This window comes from Primulina eburnea, chromosome 4, assembly GCF_022965805.1.
Source record: "Primulina eburnea isolate SZY01 chromosome 4, ASM2296580v1, whole genome shotgun sequence".
NCBI lineage: Eukaryota > Viridiplantae > Streptophyta > Magnoliopsida > Lamiales > Gesneriaceae > Primulina > Primulina eburnea.
The window spans coordinates 33615955-33629425 of NC_133104.1; the positions used below are offsets into that span (position 1 = coordinate 33615955).

The 13471-nt window shown below is 41.4% G+C and overlaps 1 protein-coding gene across 1 annotated transcript; it reads right to left on the reverse strand.

Annotated features, from left to right (window-relative positions):
- Positions 1 to 2927: 2927 nt before the first annotated feature.
- LOC140830977 (SUN domain-containing protein 1-like) lies at positions 2928 to 4480 on the reverse strand. Its single transcript, XM_073194600.1, has one exon. It carries the CDS (start codon positions 4339 to 4341, stop codon positions 3040 to 3042), a length of 1302 nt encoding a protein of 433 aa, XP_073050701.1. The 5' UTR covers positions 4342 to 4480; the 3' UTR covers positions 2928 to 3039.
- Between the last annotated feature and the right edge of the window lie 8991 nt (positions 4481 to 13471).

Consider the following 13471-nt stretch of genomic DNA (forward strand, 5'->3'; position numbering starts at 1 on the left):
TATAGACTTAGAATAGGATTGTAATTTTTATTTTGTTATTTGCCTTGTACACTCAGCCTCCGAGATTTTATTAATGAATTGTTATTCATTTTTCCTTTTGTGCCTTGAATAACTTGTTGATAAGTTATGAATTCCCGGCCTTAGAAATAATCAAGAAAAGCTTGTGAAGCATGAAATTTCTAAGTATAGTAAGTCAATCGGGAATCTTAGTAGTAATTAACTGGGACGTTGAACCTCAAACTAGAATAAGAAATCTTTGTACTTAATAAATGCTCGAGGTGTAGACCCCTCTAAGTCAGGATATAGAGCCCTGGATTGTTTCAATAACTAGAGTGTGGAACCCTGGGCCGGGGATCATGTCTCGAGACTTGTTAATGGTCGAGGTGTGGTGCCCCGAGCCAAGGTGTAGAGCCCTGAGCTTATTAATTACGGTACGGAGCCTTGGACCAGGGATCATGTCGCGGGACTTGGGAATGGTCGAAGTGTGGTGCCTCGAGCCAGGGGGTAGACCCCGAGCTTATTAATAACCAAGGTACGGAGCCTTGGAACGGGAATCATGTCCCGGGACTTGGGAATGATCGATGTGTGGTGCCTCGAGCCAAGGTGTAGAGCTCTAGACTTATTAATAACCAAGGTACAGAGCCTTGGGCCGGGGATCATGTCCCGGGACTTGAGAATGGTCGAGGTGTGGTGCCCTGAGCCAGGGTCTAGAACCCCGAGCTTATTAATTAGCCGGGACTTTGTACCTCCCGGGTTTAGATATTTCATTTTTATGCACTTTTTTGAGAAGAACAAAATTTTCATTATATCTTCAGACAAATAATTACATCTTTCAAGCAAAATACTTTTTTAAATGAAATACTATCCAGGGTCTTTTGAGAGAGCGTCCTTGGCATCTTTTAAATAATAACTCCCGAGCTAACCTATCGAGTTAATTTAAAAGGCCCCTCCCACCGAGCTTCCTTTTCCGACATCTCCAGCTGGATTAACTTTTTTTGTGATCAGATCTCCTACTTGAAAGTCTCGGATTCGGACTCTCTTGTTATATGATTTCATAACCCGGCCTCGGTAAGCTTCCATTCGAATCAGAGCATGCTCTCTCTTTTCTTCCACCAAATCCAATTTCATTGCCCGAATTTGAGTATTATCATCCCGGTAAGATTCTACCCGGGCAGAAGATTGTCCGATTTCAACCGGGAGAACTGCTTCAGTGAGAAGCATCTCTCCGAGCTACGGCTTTTTACTCTGCCTCGGATATAATACGAGCCAACTCCTCCGGGGATAAAGTAATGACAGGTGGAGGACCACCATGTCCTGAGATAAGTGTATCATCTCTAGGAACCCGAGAAGTATCTTGGTTGGTTCTTCAGGTAGGAGCCATATCAACGTCTTAAGCTCAATTTCTTACATACGACGCCAATGATGTGATCCAGGTAAATTGGGTGAGCAAAAGTCGGGGCGATCCACCGGATGGTGATATAAGGTTTAAGGAAAATGAGTAAGGAAAGGATATATCTTGTGAGAAAAAAATATATCTCTTTAACTTTGGGCTTCTACCGTGACCTGCAAACAATGAAATGAACTCGTGAATAGGAGCCGGAGGAGTGTCCGACGTATCCACTTTGATTCTTAAGTCAGCAGGTGAAGAAGAAGGATGAAAGAGCTTGTATATGTGTGAATATATGTGAGGTGCTCAAGAGTTCAGAATTGCCGAATATTTTAAACGAGAAGTATACCTGCTATTTATAGGAGGAGATCTCATCATTACCTTATTTTCAATGTCCACCTGTTAAATATGGTAAGGCGGTTGGCTGCCCATACCCTGTACTTCTGATGGCTTCTTTGACACGTCAAACCCATGTTACTCTGACAGATAAGATAGCACATACCGATACATTCAAGTATGGTGCGCTTCTCGTGGCAGCTCAGGTAGAAGTTCGCGGGAACTTGTATGAGAGCCCCGACTCCTGGTAGCCCGGAGAAAAAATGTCTCGGGCACTCACCTACTCGGCTGCTGAAGAAATCCTCCTGCTCATATACTCTGATTTGGACTATCCATATGACCCGGACTCTTATAGAGGTATTACTCATTGAAAAAATATATGATAAACCTCAATATGATGTATAAATTAGCGCTAGTTTTCCGGGTTGATTTTTTTGCATTTTTTTACGAGATGTTGTAAATTTATACCATAAAACAACATTTTCTCATATAACTACAGTTAAAAAGCCATTTTAAATAATAAAAGTTTTCAACAGAAACAAAAATTCAATGTTACTTCGCAAATGAAGTTTTAATTTTCAAATACTGCTAAAAGTATTTCTCATTAATTATATCAACCTGAAAAAACATGAAGCTTTTTCATCACCAAAACAATTAATAAATTTTTAGTTAAAAAATTTGATAATATTATCCGATTAATTCCATTAGTTATAGATTTATCCTTTTAATAGTAGTTCCTACTGGAAAAAAGTAATATTATTTTATCAAATTTATCGACACATTATTATTTTGTGCAAAAAAAGGGGAAAATACGTGCCTGGGGTAAAATTAATCCATTTCACAGAGTAGTTAAGTAAGAATGAATTAAAACATGAGTTGAATTTCCATAAGATCTACATATTTGTGAATTGTGACGTCTACTTCATATTTCTTGTGTGTTTGCATTTGTCAATCCATCATATAAAAATTCTTTGCCAAATTATAGATTTAGATTATAACACAATGCAATTTTCTTGGTTCAGCATTCAGGCATGTTGTTTATATTCCATTCAATCCCAACCGCAATTCAACGAAATCATGTGTTACACCTAATACTCTATCATCTAATGTATTAATTATCATTTATGCATTCAGCTAAAGATATAAAACCAAATGTAGTAGAAGATACAAAATGGCAATGGCACATTTAAGAGAAGACGTAGCATGACGAAAACATGGAGCATACTTGATAAACAGTAACAGGCTAACGATACAAGACTCAGTGACAAAACACAGTTGATATATGACAATACATAAGGCATTACTCACAAGAAGTATCAAGACTGCATTTCCTGCGATGGCAAAGACTTGAGTTCATGACCGTGAACCCTCAAACGATAAATGCATGTATGAGAAGCACTCCCATGGTTGGATTCAAAATCGAGCCTAACAGTATCGACAACCATAGACTTCGCAGAGTCCAATACATTCAAAGTTTGAGCATTGCTCTTCTCAAGATCATAAGTGAACTCGCTCAATAGAAATCTCTTTTCGGTATCAAATCCCATTTCACTCAATCTTTGATCTGCCAACCATCCAGATACCCTGCAATTCTTTGGAGCACTGGACCTATCATATGCTACACTCTTAGCAACATGTTCTAGCGTCACAGCCTCGGGCACTATGGCAGTCCTAAGCTGGATCACGACAAAACCATTACCACCTTTAAGTGGAAAACAGTGTCCAGGCTCTCCAAAGCTCGGCATAAGCATCTTTTGTGCATCTGCATCTACCCTATTTCGATTGATCAACCCACCTACTTTTCCATCAAAATATGCCTCGGAATGCTTCACCACTCTCGCCCCTCCCGATGCTGATGCGTAATCCACCATCCCCAATCCATCGGCTGCATGCTTTTCAATCTCCTTCTGCACTATCTCCCTCGCATAATCCTTAATTTCATCCAAACCCACATCACTACTAAACTTATTATTCTTAGTCTTCGTGAACTCCTCGAAGAACTCTCCAAACACTTCCTTTGAAAGCAAGCTCTTTCCTTGAAACCCATCGATAAACTTCTCGAAAGCATCACTTCTTACCTCCAAAGCCTTCCACTTCAACTCCACTTTTTCGTCATTCTTCTCCATTCTCTCGTCAAACTCCTTCCTCACCAAACCAACGCCAACCTCGATTTTCCGATCAATAGCATCCACCTGCACCTGCATAGCCTTCACAGTCGTCTTAACGAAGCTCTGCACCTCTGCGAACTTCCCCTCAAAATCCCCCGAAATTAATTCAAAGCCCTCCGTGTTGCTGCCGGAATTCATGACAGCCCATCTAGACATCTGGATAAAGCCCACTATTACAATTAACAATGCTATGTTCTTAGTGAGAATGCTTACCACGGTTAGCCAACGTGGCTTTGATGACCTCTTTCGGGATTGGGTTTGTGGAATTTTTCTGCTGTCTCTCTGGATCGCGGGATCTGTGCCAACCGCGGTAAGCCTGACGGCGTCACTGCCACTAGTACCGGTAGCGGCGGCGGCCAAATCGGGAATGGGCGTCAGTGGATCGTTGTCTAATGCTCGACGACGAGCTGTAGACAATTGATTCGAAGTCGAAACGGTGGATCCTGGCATTTGAGATGCTAGATAGATTAAATCGTTGAAATTGAATACTGAAATTAATGGGAATTGAATGATGGAAAGGAACCCCAGAACGAGGGAAAACGAAATTGAAATTTTTTATCGGGACAACTGGGAATTGGGGGAAATAATCGAGAGGGGATTATTTCACCCTACCCCCTGCAGAGTGCCAGCAGGGGTACATTCAAGAGCCAGAATTTTTTCTGGCCTAATTTTTTTTTTTTTTTTAATTTTCCATGATATGAATCTCAACCTTTGATCTTGAGTATGGACACTATCCTCACACCCAAGATCGAACCTTTCATCGAGAGGTTTCTGAGGCTCTCAAAAATAAAAAATAAATAAACGGAGAGGTAAAGTTACGTTTATGCCCATTTCACCAATAATCGACATTCATAAATGTCATCATATTTAATATTTAGTGACATTTAAGTTTTAATTACACCTCCAACAAATGTCCTCTATTCTAATGTCGTCTTAAACTTCCTGACATTTTTTAATGTCATTATAAGATGTTAATGACAACTTCATACGTGTCACTAATTATTCATATAAAGACAATTTTAAATGTCACGAAAACTTATGTTTTAAATATATTTATACATGCCTTGTTATTATAGTAATAATGACAAATTTATATGTCAGTTAAAATCATTTATAATGACAACTAAAAATGTTGTGTATGTTATTTATAGTGACAATAACAAATAAATATTGGAAAAGGGAAAAATAGATAAAATAAATGTGGGAATAAAAAAAACATATTAGATTAATTATCCTGACATTTTTCATTGATGTCATTTTTTATATGGAGGGAAACAATTATTTTCTCTCATCCAATATTTATCCAACCCAAATATTCTCACATTTATTTATAGTGATAATTTTTAGTTTTTAATGATTTATTACGATGTAGGACAAATAATTGTTTCCCTCTATATAAAAAATGACATCAATTAAAAATGTCAGGATAACTAATCTAATATGTTTTTTTTTTATTTTACACATTATTAATTTTTTACAAGTGTCATTATTAAGTATTTTTAACAACATTTAATTAAAAATGTCTACAAAAAAGTCTCATAATAGCCATTTTTTATTGTAGTTGTTTGGGCTAAAAATAATTTAATTACAAGCCCAAGTCAATTCTGAAGCCCAATTAAATAAGCCCATAAAAGAATAATTCTTAATCGATTAAAAAATGAGCACTGAGCGCGGAAGAGAAAAAGAACGTGGGAGGATAGTTAGAAATCGTGGCATTAGGGGAGCAGATAGTGGAGATCATGGGGGAGTGGAGAAAGAGGACGCAGCGGCCAGGAAGAAAAAGGAATCGGCTAACACAACGAGAGAGACACTCAACAACTCAACTACGCACAAAATTCTGCAAAATACTCTCTGCAAAATTGCAATCTTCAAGCTTTAGTCGTTAATCATTCCAGCATATTTCTAGCAATTTACATCTTCTCGTTTCATGTTTCAGCAATTCTATTTGTTATATTTTTACGTCTTGTAAATTCCTACGGTTTATTGAAAATATAAACAATGTCAGGGATTTATTTTCTTCAAATTCCAATAATTTTCTTAGTTTTGGCGTTGCATTTGTTTTAGGAGATTAGAACCGACGGTCAAATTTAGTATCCATAATCGTCAAGTTTTTAGAAGTTAGATTTTTGTCATTTTCACACATATCGGTGCACTTCGCACCTGGCACGCCCGCAAATACCAAATATTGTGCAAACATATTTTTGGCACGCCCGGTGGGACCATCACTATGCCGCCAAGAAGAAAGGAAAACGTGAATCAGGAGGGTGGGGAGTCTCTGGCGAATCAAGAGGGAACTCAAGCGCCTCAGCCAGAACAACACGTTGTTGAACCACAGGTTGAAGAAATGGATCTACAGATTTCTACTACTAATGACCAAGTCTCAAACAGGGTGATTGGAGAACTGACTGATACAAAGATTGAGGAAATCTCACTGGCATTATCTAAGGCGATGGCTGACTGTTTGAAATCCATTTTGTGTAAGCCGAGTAAGTCCCTTCGAGGAGAGCAAAATACTACTGGCAAAGAGGCTGACCAGGGAAGCAACCAAGTTCATGAATCCGATCAGGGAGTTGGAGACTCAAGGGCTGGCGATCCCCGCCGCCCAGAGTGTACTCTCCCAAATCAGCCCGAAAGAAGGTACACACCACCTCACAAGAGAGAAGAAACCTTAGGAGGGAGAGCTCAGCCATATCCACGTACTCATGGAGTGGGGAGCTCGAAGCAACCAGTTGCTCAAGTGTTCAGCGTGACCAATCCTCTGTACCAACCGGGAGCTTATGATGACATATCGCACATGGATTATCCAGGAGGAGATGGAGGCTTCCCATGGGGTAATTTTGGTTTAAATGCAGGGTTTCAAGCTCGGGGGGCAAATTACCATCACCAACTCCCCGCTCGGAATTTGCACGGGATTGATCCAGAAATGGTGAGAGAAGCTGTTCAAGAGTTATATGGGTCGGCCTTGAAACAGATTGGCCGCCCAGAGTTCCACAAACCATATCCAGACTACATTGACGTGAATAACCCGTACCCAAGGGGTTATAGAGTGCATGAGTTCAGTTTATTCTCCGGGGAGGATGGCCAGTCCAGCATGGAACACATAGCCAGATTCACCATCCAGTGCGGGGAATTAGCCAACTTGGAGAACTTCAACAATCTAAAGTTGCGGCTATTCCCAAATTCCCTCACTGGAACTGCATTCGCTTGGTATGCCTCGCTCCCCAGAAATTCAGTGATGAGTTGGCAAGAAATGGAAAGACAATTTCACATTCAATTCTATAGAACAGAGCCTGAAGTGTGCATTGCCGACTTATCCAGAGTCACTCAAAAGAAAGGAGAGTCTGTGGAATATTTCATAGACAGGTTCAAGAAGATGAAGAATAGGTGCAAGGTGTTCCTACCCGAGACTGAGTTCGTGAAGATGGCACAAAAGGGGCTAGATTTTGAATTAAGGAAGAAATTCCAGGGAATGGAGTTCAGGGATTTCTTTGAGCTAGCCGCCAAAGTGGCTGAATACGAAGAGCTTTTGAGGGAAGAGTCGTACAAGAAGAAAACTGCTATGGGGTCGTATTATCAAGAGGTGGAAGATGTGGCATTGGCGGAGATTCGGTCAGCTGGTTCTTGCACCGTTCCCCTGCTAAAAAAGAAGCCAGCAGAACCTGAAAAGAATAATAGCTCCCAACTCCCCAAAGACATGCACTATACTTTTGACACGTCAAAGACCGAGGAAATCTTCGATTTCTTGGTAAAGGAAAAATTCATCACATTCCCGCCTGATCATAAGATGCCACCTACAGAAGAGCTGAAGGGAAGAGAGTATTGTAAGTACCACAACTCTTACAATCATGCTACGAAGTCTTGTTGGGCGTTCAAGAATATCTTGCAGGACAGAATTAACAAGGGAGTTGTGAAGTTCCCTAACAAACAAGAGTCTATGGCGGTGGATGACGATCCTTTTCCCCCCGTTGCTTTGGTTAATGTGAATATGACAGATTTGAGAGATCTTCTCAATGAGAAGAGAAGGCGATCTTTTGCAGTGAAAGACCGAGTGATCAAGAAATACTGGATTCCAAAGGGTCAATTGTTTGAAGCTCATGGAAGGCACAGTGTCGATGGAATGCCAATAGCCCAGCAGCGTTTCCCTAGAAGTGTTGGTGAATCCGCGGCCTTTAGGCCGAGGGATCAACATTTTCTTGAAAGACCAGTGATGGAGAAGCAATGGTTCAGAGGGGAGTCATCTCACAGTCATCACCAAAGGTATTCAAACAGGAGAAATGCATGTGAATTTGAGTCAAGGAGGGTGGAAACCAGAAAAGTATCAGCTGATCACGGCAGAGAACGGCGTTCATACGAAATCACAAAAGGAAAAATGATTGAGAACAGTGGAGTAAAGCCAAGATACGTTCTTCCAGCCAGAGGGGAGTTCAGTGAGTCTTGGAGAGTGGCCCAACACAAAAAGTTCCCTAGGCCACCGACTAGGACACAAAAGAGACGACTGTTGAGAGAAAGAGCTATTGCAAGAAGAGAGGAGTTCGCTAAGCTGAAGAATGAATCCAAAACTGATGTTCCAGTCTCCAATGAGCCAGTGGGGAGTAAATCTAAGTTTGGAAGATCGGCTACTGAGGACAAGTTTGTTGAAGACGATGATGATTTATTAAGCGAAGAGGATGATCAAGCAAGGAAATCAATTAATTTTCGCGTTGGGGAATTTCACATCACTGTGGATTGTGCCACTGGAGTGGTGATACTACCCGAGATATTTAAAATGGTAGAAGAAGGGAACGGGGAGTTGATACCCCATGAATCGTCGCAAAAAGAAGATCAGGCAATTAAACTCCCCGAAGGGAGTTCAAAAGTGATTATCAAGGAGGATCACCGAAACAAGCCTCAGCAGGTGATACTTGAAAAGCCTACACCGGCCATGACCAAGCACATAAGGCCGTTGTACATCAAAGCCCACTTGAATGGAAAGCCAGTGTCTAGAGTGTTGATTGACAATGGCTCAGCGGTAAACGTTCTCCCAGTAAGAATGTTGAAAAGTCTGGGCAAAAATGAGGAAGACTTGATTCCTTCAGAAGTTTCGGTTGCTGCATTTACAGGGGAAACTACCAAGACCATTGGGGTACTCCCCGCTGATGTTACTGTGGGGAGTATGTCATCTTTATGTGCATTCTTCGTGGTAAACTCCTCCGCCAACTTCCAAGCGTTGTTAGGCAGAGATTGGATCCATGCAAACCAGTGCATACCATCCTCAATGCACCAACTGTTGTTATTTTGGAAGGGGGATGACGTGGAGGTCGTAGAAGCGGATGGACAACCGTTCCAAACAAGTGCAAGTGCAGTAGAAGCCAGATATTACAATGGAGATTTTGGGCCCATCAAAATCCGTAGCAATAGTAAGAAAGAAAATCCACTGTACATGCAAACACCAACTCCAAGCTCGGTGTTGGAAAGAATCCTCAAACCTACTGTTATCGTGCCGTCGAGGCCGATAATTCAGCCACTGATTGAGGAGATTGATGATTGATTCGAATCAAAAAGAAAAGGAGGTAGCTGCAACCTCTATATGGAAGGCACATGTGCAGCGAGTACTGGACAAACTAAGGGAAGAGGAAGCATGGGACACTTATGGAACTGAAGTTGTCCAAGAAGAAGAATACGAAGATGATGAGCTTCAAGTCGATGAGTTGTTGATGGCGCCATCTCAAATGGAAGATGGCCAACACGAAGTTCAAGACCCATTAGAAGAGATTAACTTGGGGGAGCTTGAGAATCCAAAAGTGGTATATGTGAGTAAGCTACTGGAAGAGCAGTTGAAGCAAGACTTGATAAGCATGTTGAAGGAATACAAAGATTGTTTTGCATGGTGTTATGATGACATGCCAGGGTTGGACCGAAAATTGGTCGAACACCGACTTCCACTCAAAGAAGGTTTCAAACCATTTCAACAGCCATCTCGTCGCATGTCAAAAGAAGTTGAATTGAAAGTAAAAGAGGAAGTGGAGAAGTTGTTAAAGGCCAAGTTTATAAAGCCAATCCGATATACCGAATGGCTTTCAAACATTGTGCCAGTAATGAAAAAGAATGGCAAGGTCAGAATATGCATCGACTTCCGAGACTTGAACTGTGCAACTCCCAAGGATGTGTATGTAATGCCGATACCTGATATGTTGATTGATTCAGTGGCTAGACATGAGATGTTATCTTTCATGGATGGATTCTCGGGCTACAACCAAATCAAAATAGCTGAGACTGACACTCACAAAACAGCATTCAGATGCCCGGGAGCTGTTGGTACGTTTGAATGGCTTGTTATGCCATTCGGGCTAAAGAACGCGGGAGCCACGTATCAAAGAGCCATGAACTCCATCTTTCATGACATGATAGGACATCATATTGAAGTATATATAGATGATATCGTTGTAAAGTCTAAACAAGCTACTGATCACATTGAGCACTTGCGGAAGAGTTTCCAAAGAATGAGGCAATATGATTTGAAGTTAAATCCATTGAAATGTGCATTTGGCGTGAAGGCAGGAAACTTTCTGGGATTTCTTGTGCACCAGAGGGGAGTTGAAGTGGATAAAAACAAAGCCAAAGCCATTATGGAAGCAAATCCGCCTAGAAACAAGAAAGAGTTGCAACGCTTCCTTGGGCAAGTGAATTACCTGAGGCGTTTTATCTCTAACCTTGCAGGGAAGACAAAGGAGTTTTCACAGCTGTTGAAGCTCAAAGACAGCGGGGAGTTCAAATGGGAGGAGTCGCATCAGAAAGCTTTTGATGTGATCAAGAGTTATCTATCTAACCCACCTGTTCTGATGCCTCCCAGGTATGGAATGCCCCTTAAATTATACATCTCTGCTGCTCATGAGTCAATTGGATGCCTACTAGTTCAAAATAATCATGAAGGAAATGAACAAGCCATCTATTATTTGAGTAGATTCCTTACTCCAGTAGAGGTGAAATACTCTGTGATTGAAAAGCTATGCTTAACACTGTATTATGCATGTACTAAGTTAAGACATTATTTAATTCAATCAAGAGTGTTTGTGGTGGCTAAAACCGATTTGATTAAATACATGCTTAATAGACCCATCCTCTCTGGGAGAATTGGCAAATGGTCTTTAGCATTGGCCGAGTTTACATTGACATATTATCCCCAAAAATCAGTAAAAGGCCAAGCTATCGCCGATTTTTTAGCTGATCACCCTTCACTTGATGAGTTTATTGGAGAACAGGTTGGATTTCCAGTTTGTGGAGTGGGAGTTCAACCCTGGGAGTTGAAGTTCGATGGATCAAGTACAGAAACAGCAGCTGGAGCTGGTATTGTGATCACCTCCCCAAGAGGTGTGAAAACCGCTCTATCCTTTAATTTGAATTTCCCATGCACCAACAATCAAGCGGAATACGAAGCGCTGGTCATTGGATTGGAAATTCTGAAAGACTTAGGTGCAAGAGAGTTATTGATATCAGGGGATTCTCAGCTGGTACTCAAACAGCTGTCAGGGGAGTTCAAATGCACAAGTTTGTCCTTAGCTCCTTACTATACCGCTGCATCCCAACTGCTAGATGATTTCGAGGAAGTGTCATTAGTACACGTCCCAAGACAAGAAAATTGGGAGGCAGACGAGTTGGCACAGGTTGCTTCGGGATTGAAGATGTCTCCGGAACTTACACACAGGCTGGTGTTGATTCAAAAGAGAAACCACCCTTCAATTCAGCAAAGAGGGATTCAGGTAGATACGCTCAACTTGGATATAAACTTAGCTGGTGACTGGAGGGATGACATAAAACAGGTGCTAGAATCAACCGGGAGAGATATTCCACGTGGTTTAAAAATGAGAGCTCTTAATTACGTTTTAGTGGAGGGTGATTTGTACAGGAAAGGGCTAGATGGTCTGCTTCTCAGATGCATAGGCTTCCCAGAGGCTTTGGAGATCATGAAGCAAGTTCATGAGGGAGTGTGTGGAGCGCATCAATCTGGAATAAAGATGAGATGGTTGATAAGGAGGTATGGCTACTATTGGCCATCCATCCTGAAAGATTGCATCAAATATGCTAAGGGATGCCAGCCATGTCAGAGACACGGGAACATCCAAAGAATTCCAGCGGATGAACTTCACAGCGTTGTCAAACCATGGCCATTCAAAGGCTGGGCCATGGACTTAATAGGGAAAATCTACCCTTCATCATCTAAAGGCCACTCGTTCATCCTTGTGGCTACAGATTTTTTCACCAAATGGGTAGAAGCAGTGCCCTTGAAGAAAGCAGAGCAAGGGGATGTTATTAACTTTGTGAAAGAGAATATTATTCATAGATTTGGAATTCCAGAGTCATTGACCACAGATCAGGGAACTATGTTCACAGGCTCAGATATGAGGGAGTTTGCAGAAGACTATGGAATTAAATTGATAAACTCATCCCCTCATTACCCACAGTCCAACAGGCAAGCCGAAGCGTCAAATAAAGTGTTGATAAAGATTCTACAAAAGATGATGGAAGAGAATCCTAGGGATTGGCCAAGGCTATTATCAGAAACTTTGTGGGCATACAGGACATCCAAGAGGACTGCCACTGGAGTGAGCCCTTTTTCCCTTACCTTTGGCCATGATGCAGTGCTCCCATTGGAGATTATGGTGCCATCAATGCGAGTGGCAAAGCAAAATGAACTTTCCCTTGAGCATTATAATGAAGCAATGATCATGGAACTAGAAGAACTAGATGAGTTGAGAATCCAAGCGTACAATGCTTTGCTGTTACAGAAACAGAAAGTGGCAAGAATCTACAACAAAAGAGTTAACAAGAAAAGTTTCCATGAAGGAGAAATAGTGTGGAAGACCATACTACCACTAGGAACAAAGGATAGGGAGCTGGGCAAATGGTCTCCCAACTGGGAGGGACCATTCAAGGTACATAAGGTGTTAGACGGAAATGCATATTGGCTATCAAGCATAGATGGCCATCCACACAAAAGATGCATAAACGGCAAGTATCTCAAGCCCTATTTTCCGAGTATGAGGGAAGAAGTAGGAAGAGCTTGCGAGTAAAGCAATCTCAAAGGCTAATCTTCAGTGGGGAGTTGGCATTTTTCAGTGGGGAGTTGGCCTTCGGGGCCACTTGTGTATATATTAAGTTCCTGATTTCAAGGTGTCATGTGATGTAGGCCTTAGGGCCACTTAAATAAATATATTTTGTTTAAGATTCAACAATAAAATCGATCGGGGAGAGTGGGACAGTAAGCCACTTCCATTCTTTATGTTGAAGGTCCATTATTTCACTAGGGAGTCGGCCTTATGGCCACTTATTTCCAATTTTTCTTTTATGGTACCAAAAATCATGGTGGAATAGACCGTTCTATCATTATAAATTGATTGTTTGCATGTGCAGTGACAGATTCATGAAGTAGGCCTTGAGGCCACTTAGAATGTGGGAGGAAAGGCACACAGCCAGCGGGGAGTTGAGCTTACTGGGCAGACGACGAGTAATAAAAGAAGAACTGAAGAGAACAAAGGTGATATGCAAACCCCAAGAAGACCCAGAAATTGATTTTGGAAGAAAAATAGGCTAATCAGCCATTTTT

What these genes read in the sequence shown, in the direction of transcription:
- LOC140830977 (XM_073194600.1), bottom strand. Translation starts at nt 4,341, where the DNA reads ATGCCAGGATCCACCGTTTCGACTTCGAATCAATTGTCTACAGCTCGT.